The sequence below is a fragment of the Pristiophorus japonicus genome, chromosome 15 (genome assembly GCF_044704955.1).
Source record: "Pristiophorus japonicus isolate sPriJap1 chromosome 15, sPriJap1.hap1, whole genome shotgun sequence".
Classification (NCBI taxonomy): Eukaryota; Metazoa; Chordata; class Chondrichthyes; family Pristiophoridae; genus Pristiophorus; species Pristiophorus japonicus.
In genome coordinates this window covers 61,061,258-61,082,705 of record NC_091991.1, presented here as the reverse complement: position 1 = coordinate 61,082,705, position 21,448 = coordinate 61,061,258, and the positions used below count along the sequence as shown (strand labels likewise).

At 44.5% G+C, this 21,448-nt stretch overlaps 1 protein-coding gene across 3 annotated transcripts in view; it reads left to right on the top strand.

The window, feature by feature from the left end:
* The window catches only part of LOC139280807 (ELKS/Rab6-interacting/CAST family member 1-like), a 1,247,673-nt gene that overhangs the window by 968,881 nt on the left and 257,344 nt on the right, over nucleotides 1-21,448 (top strand). The window contains exon 18 of one of the 3 annotated variants that reach the window (XM_070900523.1): nucleotides 8,899-8,933. The exons of the other annotated variants lie outside the window; for them this stretch is intronic. Coding sequence (XP_070756624.1) covers nucleotides 8,899-8,933 — 35 coding nt within the window. The remainder of the gene's footprint in view (nucleotides 1-8,898; nucleotides 8,934-21,448) is intronic. 3 annotated transcript variants of the gene reach the window in all.

Genomic DNA, 21,448 nt, shown 5'->3' with positions numbered 1-21,448 from the left:
TTTGGGGCATTTTTTGCCCCTTTAAGGTCCCTTAAGTATCTCTCTCGCAGCACCATCAGGATGTTTCACCCTTGCAGTAGTGAACTCCCTCTTGGTGATGGCAATTGCACCAGAAGCCCACCATACATAACAAATGACTCCTGACCCAACCTGTCCAAAGAGGAAAATGCTCAACCGGGCAAGCTGTGCCATTAGGTATTAGAAACATAGAAAATAGGTGCAGGAGTAGGCCATTCGGCCCTTCTAGACTGCACCGCCATTCAATGACTTCATGGCTGAACATGCAACTTCTGTACCCCATTCCTGCTTTCTCGCCATACTCCTTGATCCCCCTAGTAGCAAGGACTTCATCTCACTCCTTTTTGAATATATTTAGTGAATTGGCCTCAACAACTTTCTGTGGTAGAGAATTCCACAGGTTCACCACTCTCTGGGTGAAGAAGTTTCTCCTCATCTCGGTCCTAAATGGCTTACCCCTTATCCTTAGACTGTGACCCCTGGTTCTGGACTTCCCCAACATTGGGAACATTCTTCCTGCATCTAACCTGTCTAAACCCGTCAGAATTTTAAACGTTTCTATGAGGTCCCCTCTCATTCTTCTGAACTCCAGTGAATACAAGCCCAGTTGATCCAATCTTTCTTGATAGGTCAGTCCCGCCATCCCGGGAATCAGTCTGGTGAACCTTCGCTGCACTCCCTCAATAGCAAGAATGTCCTTCCTCAAGTTCGGAGACCAAAACTGTACACAATATTCCAGGTGTGGCCTCACCAAGGCCCTGTACAACTGTAGCAACACCTCCCTGCCCCTGTACTCAAATCCCCTCGCTATGAAGGCCAACATGCCATTTGCTTTCTTAACCGCCTGCTGTACCTGCATGCCAACCTTCAATGACTGATGTACCATGACACCCAGGTCTCGTTGCCCCTCCCCTTTTCCTAATCTGTCACCATTCAGATAATAGTCTGTCTCTCTGTTTTTACCACCAAAGTGGATAACCTCACATTTATCCACATTATACTTCATCTGCCATGCATTTGCCCACTCACCTAACCTATCCAAGTCACTCTGCAGCCTCATAACATCCTCCTCGCAGCTCACACTGCCATCCAACTTAGTGTCATCCGCAAATTTGGAGATACTGCATTTAATCCCCTATTGGAGGAACTCAATGGCTGTAAACTTCTGTGGGGCAGACGAGGTGGAGATAGGAGTGGGCCAAAGCTTGGGAACATTTGAGCGGGCATAAAATGTCCACACTGTTGGCACATTATTTTGTCTAAGCAAAAGAAAGACAGCCACATGAGGAAATAATGATGCTCATGCTTGCGTTTGTTGATCAAGTTGGGTCTGACCTGGGTTGATGTGATAGGGTCACGAGGGTATCAGGGGAGGGTATATCTGAGGTCAGAAATGCTCATGAGGCCCCAGTAAGTTGTGCTGGACCATCCGAGGAACAATATTTGCAGTGATTGGAAGATTGGATGGATACCTTTATAAATAAGTTCAGAATTTTCTTTCTGAATTTTTAAATAATCTATGGACTAGAAATTATGATTGGAAGTGTACCTCTGGAGTATGCCTCCGACCCATGGAAGAATTACGAACTTAACTGCTGGCGGCGAGGCTGCGAAAACTTGCAGTCTCAGACCTCAAGGCAGAGAACAGTGAAATGGCTCACAGATCCCAGGGACGCAGGCGGTACAGAAGCGTACCTAGGATCATGTGGGCCTGGTCCTTCAATCACAAAGCAGAATTCCATTTTAATCATTTACGAAAGGAGTCCCCTGATTAATCCTCCACATTAATGGTAGGATCATTTCCTTTCATCCACTCTGCAATCCTCTTTTTATGTAACCCAACTTTCCATTTCCCTTTTAGGTAGCTGGCTATTGGCTTGATGGCTATTAACTTACATTGATATAACTTACTTTTTATAAATCCAGTGTGTTTATGGTGTACATTTTCCATTTGCATGCTCTACCATCTAAAATTAATAAATGGAATATCATGGATCGCACACTCACAATTTCCTGATATCAGCTCATGCCGAGTGAGCTGCTGTGCTGGGAAAAGAAAATGGACTCATTTGTCACCTCGTGTTCGACCAACTTATTGGGCCCAAGTTTCCACATGATTCGCGCCTGATTTTTAGGAGCAACTGGTGGAGAACGGACTATTTTAGAAATCGCAATTCTCCACATTTTTTTTTCTGCAGTTCTAGTCAGGTAGAACAGTTCTCGTTCAGAACAGAATTTTTTCTTCAAAAGGGGGCGTGTCCGGCCACTGACGCCTGATTTGAAAGTTTCCACAGTGAAAATGTACTCCAAACTAAAGTAGAATGGCGCCAGTGAAGATTTTTGTAGAACTGAAAAAACCTGTTCTACACATTAAAAAATCAGGCGCAGGTTACAAATTAGGCATCCAGAATGAGGTGGGGGAAGGGAAGACATTAAATTTGACAATAAATCCTTATTTATACTTCTACAAATATTATACAAATAAATCCAACCTGAATAAACATTTATAAGCCAAGAAAAGATTAAATAAACCATCTTCCTACCTGTGTGAAAGTGCTTCAGCCAGGGAGAATTCTGCAGCGTTCGTGCCGCTGAGCGAGAGAGGGAGAGAGGGAGGGAGAGAAAGAGTGAGGGAGAGAGGGAGAGAGGGAGGGAGAGCGGGGAGAGAGGGAGGGAGAGAGAGAGAAGGGGAGAGGGAGAGAGAGAGAGGAGAGGGGAGGGGAGGGGAGGGGGGGAGAGGGGAGGGGGAGGGTGGGGGAAGAGAGGGGGGGGTCAGGGAAGAGAGGGGGGGTCGGGGAACAGGAGCGGGGGTCGGGGGGGGGGGGAAGAGCGGGTGTCGGGTCGGGGGGGGGGCGGAGAGCGGGTGTCGGGTCGGGGGGGGGGCGGAGAGCGGGTGTCGGGTCGGTGGGGGGGGGAGAGCGGGTGTCGGGTCAAGGGGGGGGAGAGCGGGTGTTGGGTCGGGGGTGGGGGAGCGGGTGTCGGGTCTCGGTCGGGGCGGGGGGGAGCGGGTCTCGGTTGTCGGGGGGGGGGGGAGCGGGTGTCGGGTCGGGGCGGGGGAGCGGGTCTCGGGGCGGGGGTGGGGGAGCGGGTGTCGGGTCTCGGTCGGGGCGGGGGGGGAGCGGGTCTCGGTTGTCGGGGCGGGTGGTGGGGGGGGGGAGCGGGTGTCGAGTCGGGTCTGGTCGGCGGGGGTGGGGGGGGAGCGAGTGTCGGGTCTGGTCGGGCGGGGAGCAGGAGCCGGCCGTGGGAGGAGCCTCATTCACGCAGCCCCAGTGAGGCCATTGGGCCAGGGCTAGGGGCTGCGTGCTTCGGGCCCCTCCCACACAGTTCGGCGCCTGGAGCTACTGCACTTGCGTGCCGACTGTAGCACGCATGTGCAGAGGTCCCAGCACTGTTTTCAGCGCAGGGACCTGACTCCGCCCCCCCCCCCCCCACAGTTCGTGCCGGCTGCGCCGAGTGCCACAGGACCTGTAAGTCGGTGGAGAATACCGAGGATTTTTTTAGGCGCCGTTTTAGGCGCGAAAAACGGGCGCCCATTATCTTTGACAATGGATTCCTGGTATTGATGTCTGATTAACTAGTTACCAGATACCTTTCTTAAAGAGGAAAATACATTTCCCATTCCCAAATCTTCCGCTAGTGGTGTTGCAAGCATATTCATGAGTTCTTTAAGAACCCTTAGGTATACTTCATTTGGCATAGGTGCTTTATTGGCTTGGATTTTATTGAACTATCCACATACCAACTCAGTACTCACATTCACTGTTGTGCTCCTCTTGTGCTTTAGAGCTCTCCTGCAGATGGTTGTGAAGATGCCACTCACTCCATGATACTCTGCACAAATCCCTTACATGGGGCTGCAGTTATGTCGGAGGTGCGCTGTTGCACCTTGTCCTCCAGCTGCTGCAGTCTGTTCATGGTGAACTCAAAGAATGTGCAAAATTCCTCCTGCTCTTGCAATAACTCACTACTAAAGGCAGGCCAAGTAAGATATCAATCTCTTATCCATACAACAGACATACGTTGTGGACTTGCAGCCTAACCAGATGCTTCCTGCTATCTCCCTGAGGGTGGAGAAGAGAAACAATTAAATTGGAGCTGTACCTTTATATGGATGAAGAGTAAGGATGTATATAAAGACGAGTATTCTTACATAGGTACTCCTATTCCACTGAGTTTCTTGTGCATTTTCTCCCAGGTCGACAGACCCGAAGAATGCATTCACTTGATCTGCTACCTCTATCCATGCAACTTTAACAGGTTGATAGTCTTCGGCACCAAAGAGCACCACCTCTTTGCCTTACCTCATGTAGCAAGGAGTTAGTATTAAATACTGGAGATAGCAGGAAGCATCTGGAGACTTGGACACTGCTTCATTGTGCTTATTTCTGCGACTATCATTTTCAAACCTCTCTTAAATGCAAAATGGAAAAATATTGCACTCCTGCTTAATGACAAGCAGCACCCCATTAAAAGTTGTTGGCTTGCCCAGTTTACAATTCCCAGCGAATTGGCATGCAAGCCCATTTCCCTGCACACTTTCCCATGCACAGGGAACATATGGAAATGAATTGGAAGGGTTTGGACCGGTCCTCCTCACTACCGGCACAGTTGTGCTCATCCCATAAGCGAACGCAGTCCCAATTTTGTCATTCTTGCTAAGTAGAGGCTATTATGTAAATGAGTGAGAACTGCAGACAGCATTATGGTTTAAACTTGTGACCCTATGCTTGGCTTGCATTGCAATTATTGCTTGCCTCTGGCTCTGTACATAACAACACTATAACTTTCAGTATTCTGCTAACTGTAAGGGTACTTTGATGCAGATTCTGAACATGCCTGTGATCATTTTATAAGTAAAATCACTGATTACTAAAACCCCAAAAACCAACATTTTTGCAAGCGTTGTGCGCAGAGTAACTACATTGTGCAAGAAAAGTCGGGAAAGATTAAATGTTGAGATGTTGCTAAACATCTTTGTGCTGATGAAATGTTGACCAGCATTAAACATGGAATAGAGACTGTTGAGGATTGTCCTTTTTCATTTTCAATGGAATAAGATTGTGCTCATCAGTATGTGTGAAAGTGGTTGCATAATTCTGTGAAATGTTTCCAGTGATGGGATTGTTGGAGGGAAGGGGTGGGTCTGAAGTTATATGAGGAATTGGGAAGATCTTGATTGAGCTAACATGGAATGGCCCACTTTTGTTAAAAGGAAAATAATGCTGCTCTGCTGTGCTTGTCGGATTCTAAACACGTCGCCTGCCCCATCTTCCCGACTGTACCCATAGTATCTACAGTCTGCGACCCTACTATTTAATGGTGAATTAGGTCAACAGGTTGTACCACGTGAGGATGGAAATAATACTGTTCCTGAATACTCTGTAAAGTTAGCTATGTTCTGCAAGACAATCTGTCTCTCTTTAGTTTCAATTTAAAACAAATATTGCAGTGTTCATCTAATCCAGAATGTAAGTGTACGGTGCCTTTGAATAGACTGCCTTGAGCTGCAGCAGCGGGTTCATGTTCCAGTTTAATTTCTTTTCATCTGCCAACCTTCTCAGTAAAAATGAACAGAAACTAAGCCCTATTTAATATTTGCTGTCATTCTAAATGTGGGATTTGCTCAGTCACTGTTTGGAGGAGGGTCACGGATCAATGTGGTCCTAATTTACTTCCTACACGTAGTTTGTCTCCTCGACTGAGGTATGGCAGGGAGCACAAGGCGTGTGCTTCAAACAAGGCCCCTGACGGACCGAAAAAGAAGGGGGGGAAAAAATGTATGTAACAAAGACCAGATGTGTGCCGCGAGTGCCAGTTAGTATAATCAGGTTATAACTCATGTGAAATGCTTGCTGTGTTTATTAGACTGGAATCTAGCTCCAGATTAATTTGAAGCAGAGCTGTCTCTGTGTTTTAGCTGTTAAGCAACAACCACACTAAGTCATAAAAAAATAAGTACGACTTTCCCATCTCCGGGAAATATCCATCAACTTCCCAGGTTTCCCAGCTGCTCCAAGCTTATTCAGTAGAAGACTACCTTCCATAACAGTGTCTCTTTGTTGCTACAATTTTTTTGTTTTTGCAAGATTTTAACTGACCAGAAGTACGAGGCTCTGCTTTCAGATATGATTGATTTTAGAAATGCACAACTTTTTCACGGTTTTGCAGATAAACAGAGTAATGTTTTGTATACACATTTATTTTGGTAGTATTATTGTTAATTTGTTTTTGTGGAGAATGGAGTTACAAAAGGAATTAAATCTCCTAAAGTTTAATAAGTCAGTTTTGGTCTGGAAACAGTAAAGGCCTGACATGTCTGGTTATCACAGCTGCTGAATTAATACAGATCTGAATAACCAGTCCTAGCTGTAAGAATAATAACTGAAGCAGGTGTTTATTCATTGCTTTGGGAAGTTAAGACAACTGTGAAAATTCATATTTGCAGGACACTGACGAGGGAGTCTTTTTTGCAGAGCAATAAAGTACTTATTACATGTAAGTTAGCTTGTAACCTGTTCTTAACCCATTACCTTCTGACCTTTCCCTTCCCCTCTATCCCGCAGGATTTCAGTTTTCCTCAGCAATATTCATTGCTTGGGCTGTCCAGTATTTAAAGGCAGATAAATCCCCTGGACCTGATGGCTTGCATCTTAGGGTCTTAAGAGAAGTAGCAGCAGGGATTGTGGATGCATTGGTTGTAATTTACCAAAATTTCCTGGATTCTGTGAGGTCCCAGCAGCTTGGAAAACTCAAATGTAACGCCCCTATTTAAAAAAGGAGGCAGACAAAAAGCAGGAAACTATAGACCAGTTAGCCTAACATCTGTGGTTGGGAAAATGTTGGAGTCCATTCTTAAAGAAGCAGTAGCAGGACATTTGGAAAAGCAAAGTTCGGTCAGGCAGGGTCAGCATGGATTTATGAAGGGGAAGTCATGTTTAACAAATTTGCTGGAGTTCTTTGAGGATGTAACGAGCAGGGTGGATAAAGGGGAACCAGTGGATGTGGTGTATTTGGACTTCCAGAATGCATTTAACAAGGTGCCACGTAAAAGGTTACTGTACAAGATAAAAGTTCACGGGGTTGGGGGTAATATATTAGCATGGTAAAAGGATTGGCTAACTAACAGAGAACAGAGAGTCAGGATAAATGGTTCATTCTCTGGTTGGCAACCGGTAACTAGTGGGGTGCCGCAGGGATCAGTGCTGGGACTCCAACTATTTACAATCTATATTAAAGACTTGGAAGAAGGGACTGAGTGTAACGTAGCCAAGTTTGCTGACGATACAAAGATGGGAGGAAAAGCAATGTATGAGGAGGACACAAAAAAATCTGCAAAAGGACATAGGCTAAGTGAGTGGGCAAAAATTTGGCAGATGGAGTATAATGTCGGAAAGTGTGAGGTCATGCACTAAGTCTTGCTACAGCTATATAAGGTATTGCTGAGGCCACATCTGGAATACTGCGTGCAGTTTTGGTTTCCATATTTACAAAAGGATATACTTGCTTTGGAGGCAGTTCAGAGAAGGTTCACTTGATTCCGGGGATGAGGGGGTTGACTTATGAGGAAAGGTTGAGTAGGTTGGGCCTCTACTCATTGGAATTCAGAAGAATGAAAGGTGATCTTATCAAAACGTATAAGATTATGAGGGGGCTTGACAAGGTGGATGCAGAGAGGATGTTTCCATTGATGGGGGAGACTAGAACTAGAGGGCATGATCTTAGAATAAGGGGCCGCCCATTTAAAACTGAGATGAGGAGAAATTTCTTCTCTGAGGGTTGTTAATCTGTGGAATTTGCTGCCTCAGAGAGCTGTGGAAGCTGGGGCATTGAATAAATTTAAGACAGAAATAGACCGTTTCTTGAACGATAAGGGTTATGGGGAGCGGGCGGGGAAGTGGAGCTGAGTCCATGATCAGATCAGCCATGATCTTATTGAATGGCGGAGCAGGCTCGAGGGGCCATATGGCCTACTCCTGTTCCTATTTCTTATGTTCTTATAATGCTACAGTATTGGAGTCTTGTCCAAGGGACCTAGTTGGGAATTGCAAACTTCTGTTTGAACCCTGGTTTTGCCTGCAGGGCATCGGCTAGTTGTTTATATGGTTTTTTGGGGGTTGGCGAGGAAGTGGTGAAGTGCCTTTGCATGGCACTCAATTGGACCAACTTGTGCATTTACCAAGTAGTGGCATTAATAACATCTGTGTATATTTGGGCAGGTGGCTGGACATTGTATCCAAGGAAAATAATTTAGATTGAAAAGACCTAAGTAAACGGAGGGGTTAAGGGGGGAGAGAACTTATGGAAAGTTAACTTGTATCCATCCAAAGAGTTTGTTATTTTTCTTTGTTTTTCCTGGATTTTGAATTAGATTCCACGTCAGTGGAACAGGGGCTGAATGACCTACTCCTGTTCCTATGTTGATTCAGCCTGTGTACATTAAAAGGCTGAAATTCCAATCCAGCCCTGGGTGAATCTCTTTGATGTAAGTGCCCTTACAGGTGCTGGTGGCCTGCCCAGAGAATATTAAGGACCCCATCCCCACAGTGGGCTCCATGGGTGGTAGGAAGTTCCGCTCTATCTCCCAAGATTTCTGCCCAAGAATGGTTTCCAGATGCAATGGCCCAGATTTTGGGATTAGCAGTGAAGGGACAGTGCTCACCGCTGACCTCAAATAGCTACCCACAAAGATTTATCAGGTTCTCGAGCATCGACTTCCGCTGTGACTTTGAATCTGGCGCCATCTATAGGGGAGCTGTGGCATCCAACAACAGTGAAGCCATAAAACAGACTTATCAGCCAATCAGATTGAAGAATTCTCAAAGGCAGCAAACCAGGAAGTAAAAAGCACAGATTATAATTTGCTTTTTAATCATTTTACAGAAATCAGAAGATTGGGACATACACATGGGATTAAGGTAGAAGCTGAAATATCATAAACAAACTTTAAAAAAAAAATTATTAAAAAAAAATGATGGAACATTTAAATGTCATTGTGAGGGAATGACACTCCACGCTTGTAAAATTTGTTTTTCTGGCCAGAGAGGTTGTTCAGCAGTAATTACGACTTAGTACATCATTAAAAACTCAGTTACACCTCATTCAACAAGGCTTAACATTTACAGTGCTTTTTACAGCGAGAATAGTGCACAAATGAAGTTCATGTCAAATCACTGATTCTGTGTTGATTGCATTTGCGAAGACTGCACCAGTGCACCCTGTGGACAGGCAGAGTATCACTGACAGCAACTTCCGATTTTCACGTCTAATTGCACATATGTGGATGCCACAAGTTGCTCTCAGTTTTACACAGTAATGATGTCGAACGCTGATAGTTTTGCTATCATGGCAACTGCAGATTCCGAGTCAGTACTGTGCTTGTGTTAAAATGGGCACAAGCTCAAATCAGTGGGATTTGTTTTATGTTTGTAGTGGCTTAATTCACTGCTGCTACTCCCCAGTGAATTCCAGTATGGGGTTTGATATCTATAGGGCTGGGTGCTGGCTGTTTATCAACTGGGAGCAGACTGTCTCAGACTGTTCCTGATGCCTTGCCTTCACTTTAAGGAGGGACAGATTATCTCTGCTGTTAGATTTTAAAAATATAGGTCAAGCACCAAAGTGGGACAGTCATTTGTTTTTTTTAAATCTTCCCTTAAAAGCAGGAATGGTAATTGTGATGTTAAAAGGGGATATGTTTCTGAGGGCAAACTTTTAGTTAACTTAGTTCTGGTTAATGCATTGTTTTGAGGATTACTCATTCCATATCTGTCTGTCCTATCAAATATGTATCCATCCAAAATGGTTTATGTCTGTCCAAAAGCAAACAATTACTGTCCAACACAACTATTTTAGTGGCTTTTAGCTGGAGCTCTGGCCTTGTGGCTCTTGGAGAACCGCAAGCAGAAGGCTTTCAAGCCCAAAGGTCCAATGAGTGGCTCAGAAAAAAGATGGCTACTCACACATTTGGCCCTCTTCACCTTGATGCCTGTCCCCCAGATTCTTTGATCTGATGGGGTGCCAGGTGGAAGGCTCAACATCAGCTTCTTGGTGCACCACTGGAAATGGCCATCCCAGACACAAACACAGGAAACTGAGGCGAGAAAGCCTGGAAAAACCCTCCCTCCAACACCCCACCTCATTACCACACCACTATTGAGCCTGTATCTATTGCAGGTGCAGGTCCGCCCTCGGTGGAAGCTCCGCTATCTCAGGGCAATGTGAACAGGCTTTATCCCTTTTTCTTGCCTTAGCATCAGGGAAATCAGCGTTCCCCAAGTGTTAGGTTGAGCAATATTGGGCCTTCCATCTTTTAATGGTATATTCTCCATTTCCCCAAATTTTGGTTCTCTGTGGCCCCATACTAAAAGAGTGCCGGTAACACTATGAAGGTCAACATTGGGAAGTATGTGATAACAGGTTGGAGTGACTGTCCGATTTTCACCTATCTCAGAATTTTCTTGAACAAACACTTTTGTTCGGATTAGTAACAGTGCAAGTGAAGGGTATTAAGGAAAAACCCACAACTTCCAACTCTGTGTGGTGCTCTTGTTTGGGGAAAAATATGGTATCTGCCTTTTTTCTCTTCTTTGTTCCTGATAACTGAGCATTCTGCAGACACACAGAAGAGGACTATCAAGGCCAAAATGTCATTTTCTCCTGGCACATATTTTTTTTTAATTATTTGCACGGCATATGAGCAACACTAGCAGGCTAGTATTTATTACCCTCGTTGAGGGCATTAAGAGTCAACCACATATTGTGGGACTAAAGTCAAATGAAGGTCTGGCAAATTCCCTTCTCCAAATGGCATTAGTGAACCAGTTTGGTTTTTACAACATGTAGGAACTTTCATGGTCATTTTTTCTGGTGCTAGCTCATAAATTACCAGATTGATTTAATTTATTTTCACAACACCACACTGGAATTTGAAATTATAATATTTGGGTTGCTACTCATCCAGTATCATAACCACTAGGCTCCTGTACCCTATAGTGATAGGTTCATGACTATTATCAGTAATAATATGCTCAAGCACACCCCTTAACCTTCTTTCCTTTGGGTAATAATTTCCGTTTCTGCAGGAGTTGATAGTTTGGGCGGTAACACTACAGGCATCTCGCCTTTATCTGAGTGAGGCACAGTTGGTGGATCGGATACTGTCATTGCTGCTTTCTCAGTAAGGCAGTTTTATTTGTTTATGTTTGAAATGCATTCCAAAAGTAATCTGTAACAATTTCAAGCTCAGCACATTTGTGACCTGGAACAGATTCTTTTGGTAACAAACTATACATGAAAAAAATAAATCTCTATCTGATTTGATTAACAAATGGAATGAGTGTACCACCCGCAGATAAGGTGAAGGATTGTGCTTGGAAATAGTTCTGAAGCATGTTTTCCTTATTTATCTTTCACTTACAGTGGGATAGGGCCATTGCTCAATGGGAAAATCACTGGGATGCTGTCGCTATAAAAGTGTTACTTCCTGCAATGTTGTAGAGTCACGTGATGTTCTCCCACGACTACACTTAAGAACCATAGTTTCAGATGAGGCCCTTTTTTAATGGCACATCCATGTACTTTATTGTTGCTGTCACAATAGGGAAAGGTTCTTGAAAATATATTTTCTGCTCCAGAATTAGTGCCATAGTTTATAACTTAAAAGCCTCCTGCATCAAGTTTCATCTTGTATTCCGAACACCTCCGAACAATCAAAAATTATTTTCATTTCACAACTACAAAGATTGTGAAGTTTACTTCCATTACCAGAACAGTACATTGCGAAAGATGTAAAAGACCAGAAATAAGCTTTGTTTCAAGGACAGGTTGGCTGTTTTGGGTGCATCTCCAATCAGTGGGAGTCAGCCTTTTGAATTAAGCCTGCAATCCAATCAAGAGAAGAACAAACACTCTAGGTCACAGAGGAATTTATTCAGCACAGAAGAGCACTGTAGTTGGCTATGAGACCATTAAAGGGCACCAGAGGTGACAAATCCTATACCATCAGGGAGAAAGCTTCCAATTTTCAAACTTAGTACCAAGGGAACAGAGGTTTGGTGAGGGCATAAAGAGGAGAAAGTTATGGTTCATCCACAACACTGTCAGACAGGCAATCTGACCATACATTGGGGTCGAGGGGAGTAATGGAGAGGTAGAACTGGGTGTTGTCAGCATACATATGGAAGCTGATCCTGGGTCTGAGGGTGATGTCACCAAGAGGCAGCATGTATAATTCCAAATAGATTCATGAGTCTTTGGTTAATGCTTTTGCTCGAACTGGCATAAAGATCTCAACAAGATCTCAAATTCAATGTTTCGAGCAAGTTTTTCAGCTCAAGTAGTGCTCCAGTCCCTGGATATAATGAAGTGAATAGTGACATCTTCATATAATCATTTTTACAGCTTTTCTTTGTTTTTAGTGGAAACACATGTGGCAGGGCTATTGACGTGATTCTGCTAAGTCAGCACAGACAAAGTTGGTTACAGCTCTGGAGGAAAATAGTGTTAAAGTATACTGACTTTGTGTACAACTGACCTGTACCAGTTGTGGTTGGAGACAAGTTCTATACCTTTTCATGGGGGGGATAGAGAAGGTTGGAAGAGGGATCTGGGAGTTCTTGTAGATGAAACACAAAAAGTTAGCATGCAGGTACAGCAAGTAATTAGGAAGGCACATGGATTGTTCACCTTTATTGCAAGGGGGATGGAGTATAAAAGTAGGGGAGTCCTGCTAAAATTGTATAGGGCATTGGTGAGACCACACTTGGCTTACTGCTTACAGTTTTGGTCTCCTTATTTAAAGAGGGATATACTTGCATTGGAAGCAGTTCAGAGAAGATTCACTAAGTTGATTCCTGAGATGAAGGGGTTGTCTTATGAAGAAAGGTTGAGTAGGTTGGGCCTATACTCATTGGAGTTTTGAAACATACGAGATTCTGAAGGGGCTTGACAGGGTAGATGCAGAGAGGATGTTTCCCCTCATGGAGGAATCTAGAACTCGGGGGCATAGTTTCAGAATAAGGGGTTGCCCATTTAAAACGGAGATGAGGAGGAATATCTTCTCTCAGAGGGTAGTAAATCTGTGAATTCTCTACCCCAAAGAGCTGTGGAGGCTGGGTCATTGAATATATTTAAGGTGGAGGTAGACAGATTTTTAAACGATAAGGGAGTCATGGGTTATGGGGAGCGGGCAGGGAAGTGGGGTTGAGGCCAAGATCAGATCAGTCATGATATTGAATGGCGGAGCAGGCTTGAGGGGCCAAATGGCCTACTCCTGCTCCTATTTCTTATATTCTTATGTATGTTCTTATGCTGCATTTTTGTGTCTAACAAGGGGAATGATAATTCATTCTGACAACATCAAACCCCACCCTATCTAGGCAGCCTCTGCAGCCAACATTCTATCCCTTAACATGCCCTGTGGTCCTCTGACTCTGGTCTTCTATGCACCCCCATTTTTTTGACAAACTGTGCGTCTCCTCCTTCTCAGGTTATGGCTCGATGCTTGCTGTATTCTCGCCCAACAATCCCCTACTGGCACAATTGTGGCTTTTGTGTCATGTTGCCAGAGCAAAGCTAGCCAGTGGAACAGTGAACTGACTGCATCAAATTTTCCACTTCAATTTATTTCAATAATTATCCATAGCTGCAATTGCATGGTGTCCAAGTCCAATGGGAAAGTGAAAAATGTAGCTTTCAGGTCCAAATTGAACAGATGTTCACATTTAAAGGTGTCAGGAAAATCCAGGCCTGAATCTGTGCTTGATGCTGATGGTGGGTATCAAAAGTGAAAAATAGTGTTTCCCCAACATACTCACCCAAGACAAAATCCACCATAAGTGTGTTATCTTTAAACTATCTTGTAAATGTCAATCATTTGTATATTTTTACAACCTACACAGAAGAGTCATGCTGAAAACATTACATTTAGTTGTATTGCCTTGGAGAGAACTTTAAAATAACTGTTTGTTTGAGAAGAAAGAGTAATTAAATCAAAAACATGATCACTACTTACTGCTACATCTGACATAGTGTGGGAAAGAAGGGCAGTTTAATCATTTGTACAGTTGCCAAAGGTGTCGTTATCTCAGTTCATGGCTCGAAGGCAGGCTTTTCCTAGTCCTGGAACCAAGACCAAGAAAACATGTAAATGGGTAATTATAGATTTAGCTGCTGTTCGAACTGCCAACCTGTTGGAACACTGCTTGAGAACAGACACTGCCAAAAAATGTTTGAAAGGCTTCTCTTTCCACGAGCGGACCCCCTGATATAAAGGGTCGACACTCGTCCCAACCCATGGAGCAACCCTCGAAGTTAGTAGACGGAGACGGAGGGCAAGGTTCAACGATCTTTAATCATGAATGGTCCGGGAGCAATTTCTCAATACAGCCGCCTGTGAGTGGAAATGCTCTCCGAACAGCAAAATCATACATCTTTTACACAATATTCAAGGACCCCTTTGCTTCTCCAATACAACCTCCCGCGACCCCTGATTGGGTTACCTTATTAGTAATGCCTTGGATTGACAGACCAGTGTCATAAGGCAGTTTCAGGCCTTATCTAGGGTGACCATCTTGTTAGAATGTGCTGACCATGGCACCTATTTGTCTATGTGTAGTTCTTCAGTGTGTATCTAAAGTCTCCTTAACAGTGTCTTATCTTGTATTCCTTCCCCCCCAGAATGTACCCTGGCGGCCTTCGGCTCAGGCTGTTTATGCATCAATGTTCTCAGGTCTGCCTCGAGTTTAATTGAGTCAAATGTTTATCATACATGCCTTTTCTCCTTGTCCTCACAAATTGTCCTTTGTCCTCTGCACTGGAATGTGTGGGGTCAGCTATACACTTTTCTGGCGAACTAACCGGGTCGGTTTAGAAGTCTGCACTTAAAACATTTGTTTCGTATATACCCCTAATGCCAGATCTATTTTTCCTCTCACACGGGTAATTATAGATTTAGCTGCTGTTCAACTGCCAACCTGTTTGAACACCGCTTGTGAACAGACACTGCCAAAAAATGTTTACAAGACATGTGAGTGCCTTCTGCAGAAGGTGAGTGCTGTCTCTTGATGTGCAGTATATGAAAGGACTAGTTCATCATAACCTCACACAGATCATTTCAAGAAGATTGTGGAAGAAATGTACGTTCATCTCTTACAAATATACACTAGCATTCTCAGGCAACTAGTATGGAGCTAGGTAAAAAAAACTAATTCCCAGGATTTGCTGAGGACAAGTTTTCTATTTTTTGTGCCCAGTTGTGGCAATTTTTGGTGTACAACACAGGAGAAAATGAAAGGAGACACAGTGCCAGGTCTGCTCCAGGAGTGCCTGCCAGCAGACTCATGCAACCACTTTGCTGTGCGTGCAATTATTTGTGCCTGAAACGGGCGTTGAAATTGAATCCAATCCAAATAGAGATCAAATTATATTTTTGGAGACTGCAACCAGCATTGACTAGAGTTCTGTGAAGTGTTCAAACAGCATTCCAGAGATACGGGTAGTGGATTCCCGCTGTCATTCATTGCAAGGTTCTTAGCACACATTCAAAGGACTCAGTGAATTGATGATGTTCAGCAACCAGTTTTCTTTTGTAGTCAGATCAGGGATGGCACCAACCCCCAAACTCAACATCTGAGGCCAGCTTACTTCTTTCTGACCCTCCGCTACCATCTGCACTTGTTCGTCTTCACTTGTTGTGTGCTTCACCTGGTGTTCCTTGCTCTAACACGAAGTCTACATCTTACTCTAGAATAGAATTCTTGGGTTGATGTTTACTGCAACTGGAGTGATATAATGGCCCAAACAGTCTGCGTGCATCGTCACTACCTCTCTGAAACTGACCATAACTTCAGGATTTAGCGCACGTGCATCTAAACGCTGAAATCCTGAGGTTGCGGTCGGTCATTCCCTGTTCTGCCACAGGCTGCATGTGGCATCCCCATAGCCGGCAATCAGTGAAATCAGTTGAACTGACGAAAACTTAAGCTTTTCCGATCTAATTGCATTGTTAAACACCCCTTTCAAAATTAAGCCTTGTTGGAATAAGTGTAACTTGGGTTTTAACGGCATATTGACTGCTGAACAACCATTCTGGCCCTGAAAAACAAATTTCATATTTGTGGAATGTCAAACTTCTCCATTATGGTTGAAAATTACTAGATTTTTAAAATAATATATTTTTAAAAATTTGTTTATCATTTTCAGCTTCTACCTTAACGCCATGTGTATGTCCCAATTTCAATTTTGGTCTCAATTTTCAAGTGAATTGAAGCAGTGCTTTTTATTTCCTGGTTTGCTGTCTGTGAGAATTCTTCAATGAAATTGGCTGCTCAGACAGCGTGATGACATCACTGTTGCGCTGCGCTGGAGATAGCTATTTAACAGTACTAAAATCAATTTAATGTTGAGAAAGCATAAACTTTTGCCACAAAGATTGCGAGATCTTTGACTGCAAATTCCGGGTCAATATATGGGAAGTGGACAGGTGCTTTCCCGCTGATCTACCAAGCTGCTCAGGCAGGTTAAAGGAAGCACAAAAGCGAGAAGCATATACTGGAGTCAGCAATACATTCCTTGGCACACATTTTAGTCATGATCAATATGATATAGTGGTGCCAGTTAAGTTGTCTATTGGCAGAACATGAGTAAAGGCCTAATTCTTTGAGGAAAGAGAAAGCTGATAGAATGGGTACGAGCTTACAGATTGAGGTTTACCACCAGCATGCCCATCTGGGTAGTGGGGACCAAGGAATGGCTTCCCACTACTTCCAAAGTCCATTCTTTCATTTGTGTCAATGGCCTCAGATTTGGGGGCACTCCTCCAGTTTTCAGCCTCCCCCCGCTATTGTGGGCTTCCTTTGATTGCAAGTTGATAGTGGAGGAGTGTGCCCTGGACCCAACAGGCATCAATAAGAGATGTTTATAGAGAAGGTGAATTATATGTCATGCTTGAATTTGGGTTGCCTTGTGCCAGTGTTGGAAAGAGTAAAGGGATGTATAAAGATAAGAAAGTATATCTTGAAAGTATGTAACTAATTGAAGGAAAACTTTATAGGCTAGAATTTCGGCGACTTTGCGACCAGGTTTTTGCCGCGATTTGGCCCTCTGCGGCGAAAACCCGGTCGGTGGGATCTTCGGGCACCTTTTTATGGTGGTGCTTCCATGTACCGCCGGGGAGGGATGCGCTGAAATGAAACGACGTACAATGCTACGGATTGCATTACCGTTGTACTCTCGGCATTCTCCGCCACGCCCAAAATACCGATGGATCAAACCTGTCGGTGCAGCCCTGCCAGCAGTGGTAAGTATGAAGACCTGCAAAAAAGGTAAGTTAAAGTTTTTATTTTTTAATTCTTCTTCAGCGATTTAGTAGGGAAGAGTTTTGTGAATGTTTTTTGTAATTTTTTTTTTGTTTCCCCTCACCCCCCCCCCTCCCCCCGCCCCCCAAAGGACTCTCTTGCAACGCTACCAGCCTTGGACTAAAGTTGTCGAAAGTCGTGGTTTGTACCACGAATCCTCATGCAACGCCGACTTTACCAACATGGCGCATAAGTAAAGGCCGAGATTTAAGCCTAAAAACAGTAGTGCAGTGAAAACGATAATTTTGGCGTAAAGCTACCGTTTTCACCGACAACCTAAATTCTTGCCCTGTGTGTGTGTTTGAGGCATGCCATTATAGTACACTATGAATTGACAAGTACAACATTCCTTTACTTCGGCAAATTTCTGTTAAATTCTTCCTCACCAGAAACTATATTCACCTGCACCATACCTTTCCCAGGCAACTCTGACTGCAGCTTGCTGAGGGGTGTGCCCCCCACATTCAAAAATGGAATATCTTCTTCCCATCACTTCCGAGCATGGTCTCAAGGGCACTTTCAGAAAAGGAAGCTGCCCTCCCTGCCCCTTGGGAATTGTCAGACACCTGGCTCAATTCAGCATAGTACATAACAGAAGAAGCAGAATGGGACATTTTGTGGTCGAGGACCTGTATGTGTCGCTTTAAGGAGCAGAAGCTGCACATTTCCTGCCCAGGAAATCCCCCACCACTACCTCCAGCCCCAGCCCCACCACTATCCCCAAACCCACACCCACCACTACCCCCAACCCCAACCTCCAAACCACTCCCACCCCTACCACTACCCACAACCTCACCCACGCCACTACCCCCAACCCCACACCCAGCACTATCCCCACCCCCACCATCACCCCCAACCCCGCCACTACCCCCAACCTCACCCCCACCACTACCCCCCACCACTACACCGAACCCCACCCCACCACTACCCCCAACCCCACCCCCACCACTACCCCCAACCCCACCCCCACCACTACCCCCAACCCCACCCCGCCACTGCCCCCAACCCCACCCCCACCACTACCCCCAACCCCACCCCGCCACTGCCCCCAACCCCAACCCCACCACTACCCCCAACCCCACCCCGCCACTACCCCCAACCTCACCCCCACCACTACCCCCCACCACTACCCCGAACCCCACCCCACCACTACCCCCAACCCCACCCCCACCACTACCCCCAACCCCACCCCCACCACTACCCCCAACCCCACCCCACCACTGCCCCCAACCCCAACCCCACCACTACCCCCACCCCAACCACTACCCCAACCCCACACCCAGCACTATCCCCACCCCCACTATCACCCCCAACCCCACCACTACCCCCAACCTCACCCCCACCACTACCCCCAACCTCACCCCCACCCCACCACTACTCCAATCCCATCCCCACCACTAGCCCCCAACCCCACCACACCCAATATGACCGGTACACTGGGATCACATCAATATTCTGTAAATGAGAGAACATCAAAAAACCCAGGGAGTTCCACTCTACACCAGAAGCGCAAAATGTGCTGGGAAAATACTTCTGCACTGCCACTCCATACAGTAGAATTTCAGCTCCCCATATTATACATTTTAACACGGGGTTGTGGCCTAAAGTCTCTCCCTTCCTTTCAATAATAGCATCCTGGAATCACGTGTGCTGTATGTCTGTAAATGTGTGTGTTTGTGTGCCGGCCGATAAGTGTGTCCAGAGCTACTGACCTATAACTTGGGGATGGAGCTGTTTGTGAAGTGTTGTGCAGCAGCCTTACTATTTTATTGCAAAGCAAACAGAAGGAGTTGTAACTCTGTCGGGAGTGCAAGAAATGATTAACCTTGAGAGCACTGCAGGAGCATTTTGTAACCGACGTAAACAGAACCAAATTTCTGAGTGGAAGACTTACTGGATAAGGCAGGGACAATGACATGCACGCAGAAGCAATGATGTCCTCACACCACCTATCAAACTGAAAACACAAATTATTATTTTAGATCTTTTGATTAAAAATTAAATAGACTATACAAAGAGCGGTTTGAAAATCTTAAAGACTAAACATTGATACCATTGAGATAAAATAGGGAGACTTATGTATTTTATTTTATATAAATTTTAAAATAGTTTTGATATAGAATTAAAAGGGAAGGTCCTTTTTGTTAAGAAATTTCAAAATGTAGGTCAGGAGATATGGGGGGTGGGGGTGGGGTTTCTTACTTCCTCCACCTGAGCATAAATCAGGCAGTGCACCGAAGTGGGTCAGCCCAATTGAATTGCCCAACATTCCCTTGGCACAGGAAGACTCTGCAAAAGGAAGTACTTCCTGGCACTAACCGAACTCTATGCTTTTGTAATGCACCGATGCCCCTGAGTTCCCTGCATCCCACCAAGAGAAAGGAGGTGGGGTAGCTCTGTTAATAAAGGATGATATCAGGGCAGTTGTGAGAGACGATATTGGCTCTAATGAACAAAATGTTGAATCATTGTGGGTGGAGATTAGAGATGGTAAGGGGAAAAAGTCACTGGTGGGCGTAGTTTATAGGCCCCCAAATAATAACTTCACGGTGGGGCGGGCAATAATCAAGGGAATAATGGAGGCATGTGAAAAAGGAACGGCAGTAATCATGGGGGATTTTAACCTACATATCGATTGGTCAAATCAAATCGCAAAGGGTAGCCTTGAGGAGGAATTCATAGAATGCATACGGGATTGTTTCTTAGAACAGTATGTTACAGAACCTACAAGGGAGCAAGCTATCTTAGATCTGGTCCTGTGTAATGAGACAGGAATAATAAACGATCTCCTAGTAAAAGATCCTCTCTGAATGAGTGATCACAGTATGGTTGAATTTGTAATACAGATTGAGGGTGAGGAAGTAGTGTCTCAAACGAGCGTACTATGCTTAAACAAAGGGGACTACAGTGGGATTAGGGCAGAGTTGGCTAAAGTAGACTGGAAACACAGAATAAACTGTGGCACAATTGAGGAACAGTGGAGGACTTTTAAGGAGCTCTTTCATAGTGCTCAACAAAAATATATTCCAGTGAAAAAGAAGGGCGGGAAGAGAAGGGATAACCAGCTGTGGATAACCAAGGAAATAAAGGAGAGTATCAAATTAAAAACCAATGTGTATAAGGTGGCCAAGGTTAGTGGGAAACTAGCAGTTTAGGAAAATTTTAAACAACAGCAAAGAATGACTAAGAAAGCAATAAAGAAAGGAAAGATAGATTACGAAAGTAAACTTGCGCAAAACATAAAAACAGATAGTAAAAGCTTTTACCGATATATAAAACGGAAAAGAGTGACTAAAGTAAATGTTGGTCTCTTAGAAGATGAAAAGGGGGATTTAATAATGGGAAATGTGGAAATGGCTGAGACCTTAAACAATTATTTTGCTTCGGTCTTCACAGTGGAAGACACAAAAACCATGCCAAAAATTGCTGGTCATGGGAATGTGGGAAGGGAGGACCTTGAGATAATCACTATCACTAGGGGGGACAGGCTAATGGGACTCAAGGTAGACAAATCCCCTGGTCCTGATGAAATGCATCCCAAGGTATTAAAAGAGATGGCGGAAGTTATAGCAGATGCATTCGTTATAATCTACCAAAATTCTCTGGACTCTGGGGAGGTACCAGCGGATTGGAAAGCAGCTAATGTAACACCTCTGTTTAAAAAAGGGGGCAGACAAAAGGCAAGTAACTATAGGCCGGTTAGTTTAACATCTGTAGTGGGGAAAATGCTTGAAGCTATCATTGAGGAAGAAATAGCGGGACATCTAGATAGGAATAGTGCAATCAAGCAGACGCAACATGGATTCATGAAGGGGAAATCATGTTTAACTAATTTACTGGAATTCTTTGAGGATATAACGAGCATGGTGGATAGAGGTGTACCGATGGATGTGGTGTATTTAGATTTCCAAAAGGCATTCGATAAGGTGCCACACAAAAGGTTACTGCAGAAGATAAAGGTACGCGGAGTCAGAGGAAATGTATTAGCATGGATAGAGAATTGGCTAGCTAACAGAAAGCAGCGAGTCGGGATAAATGGGTCCTTTTCGGGTTGGAAATCGGTGGTTAGTGGTGTG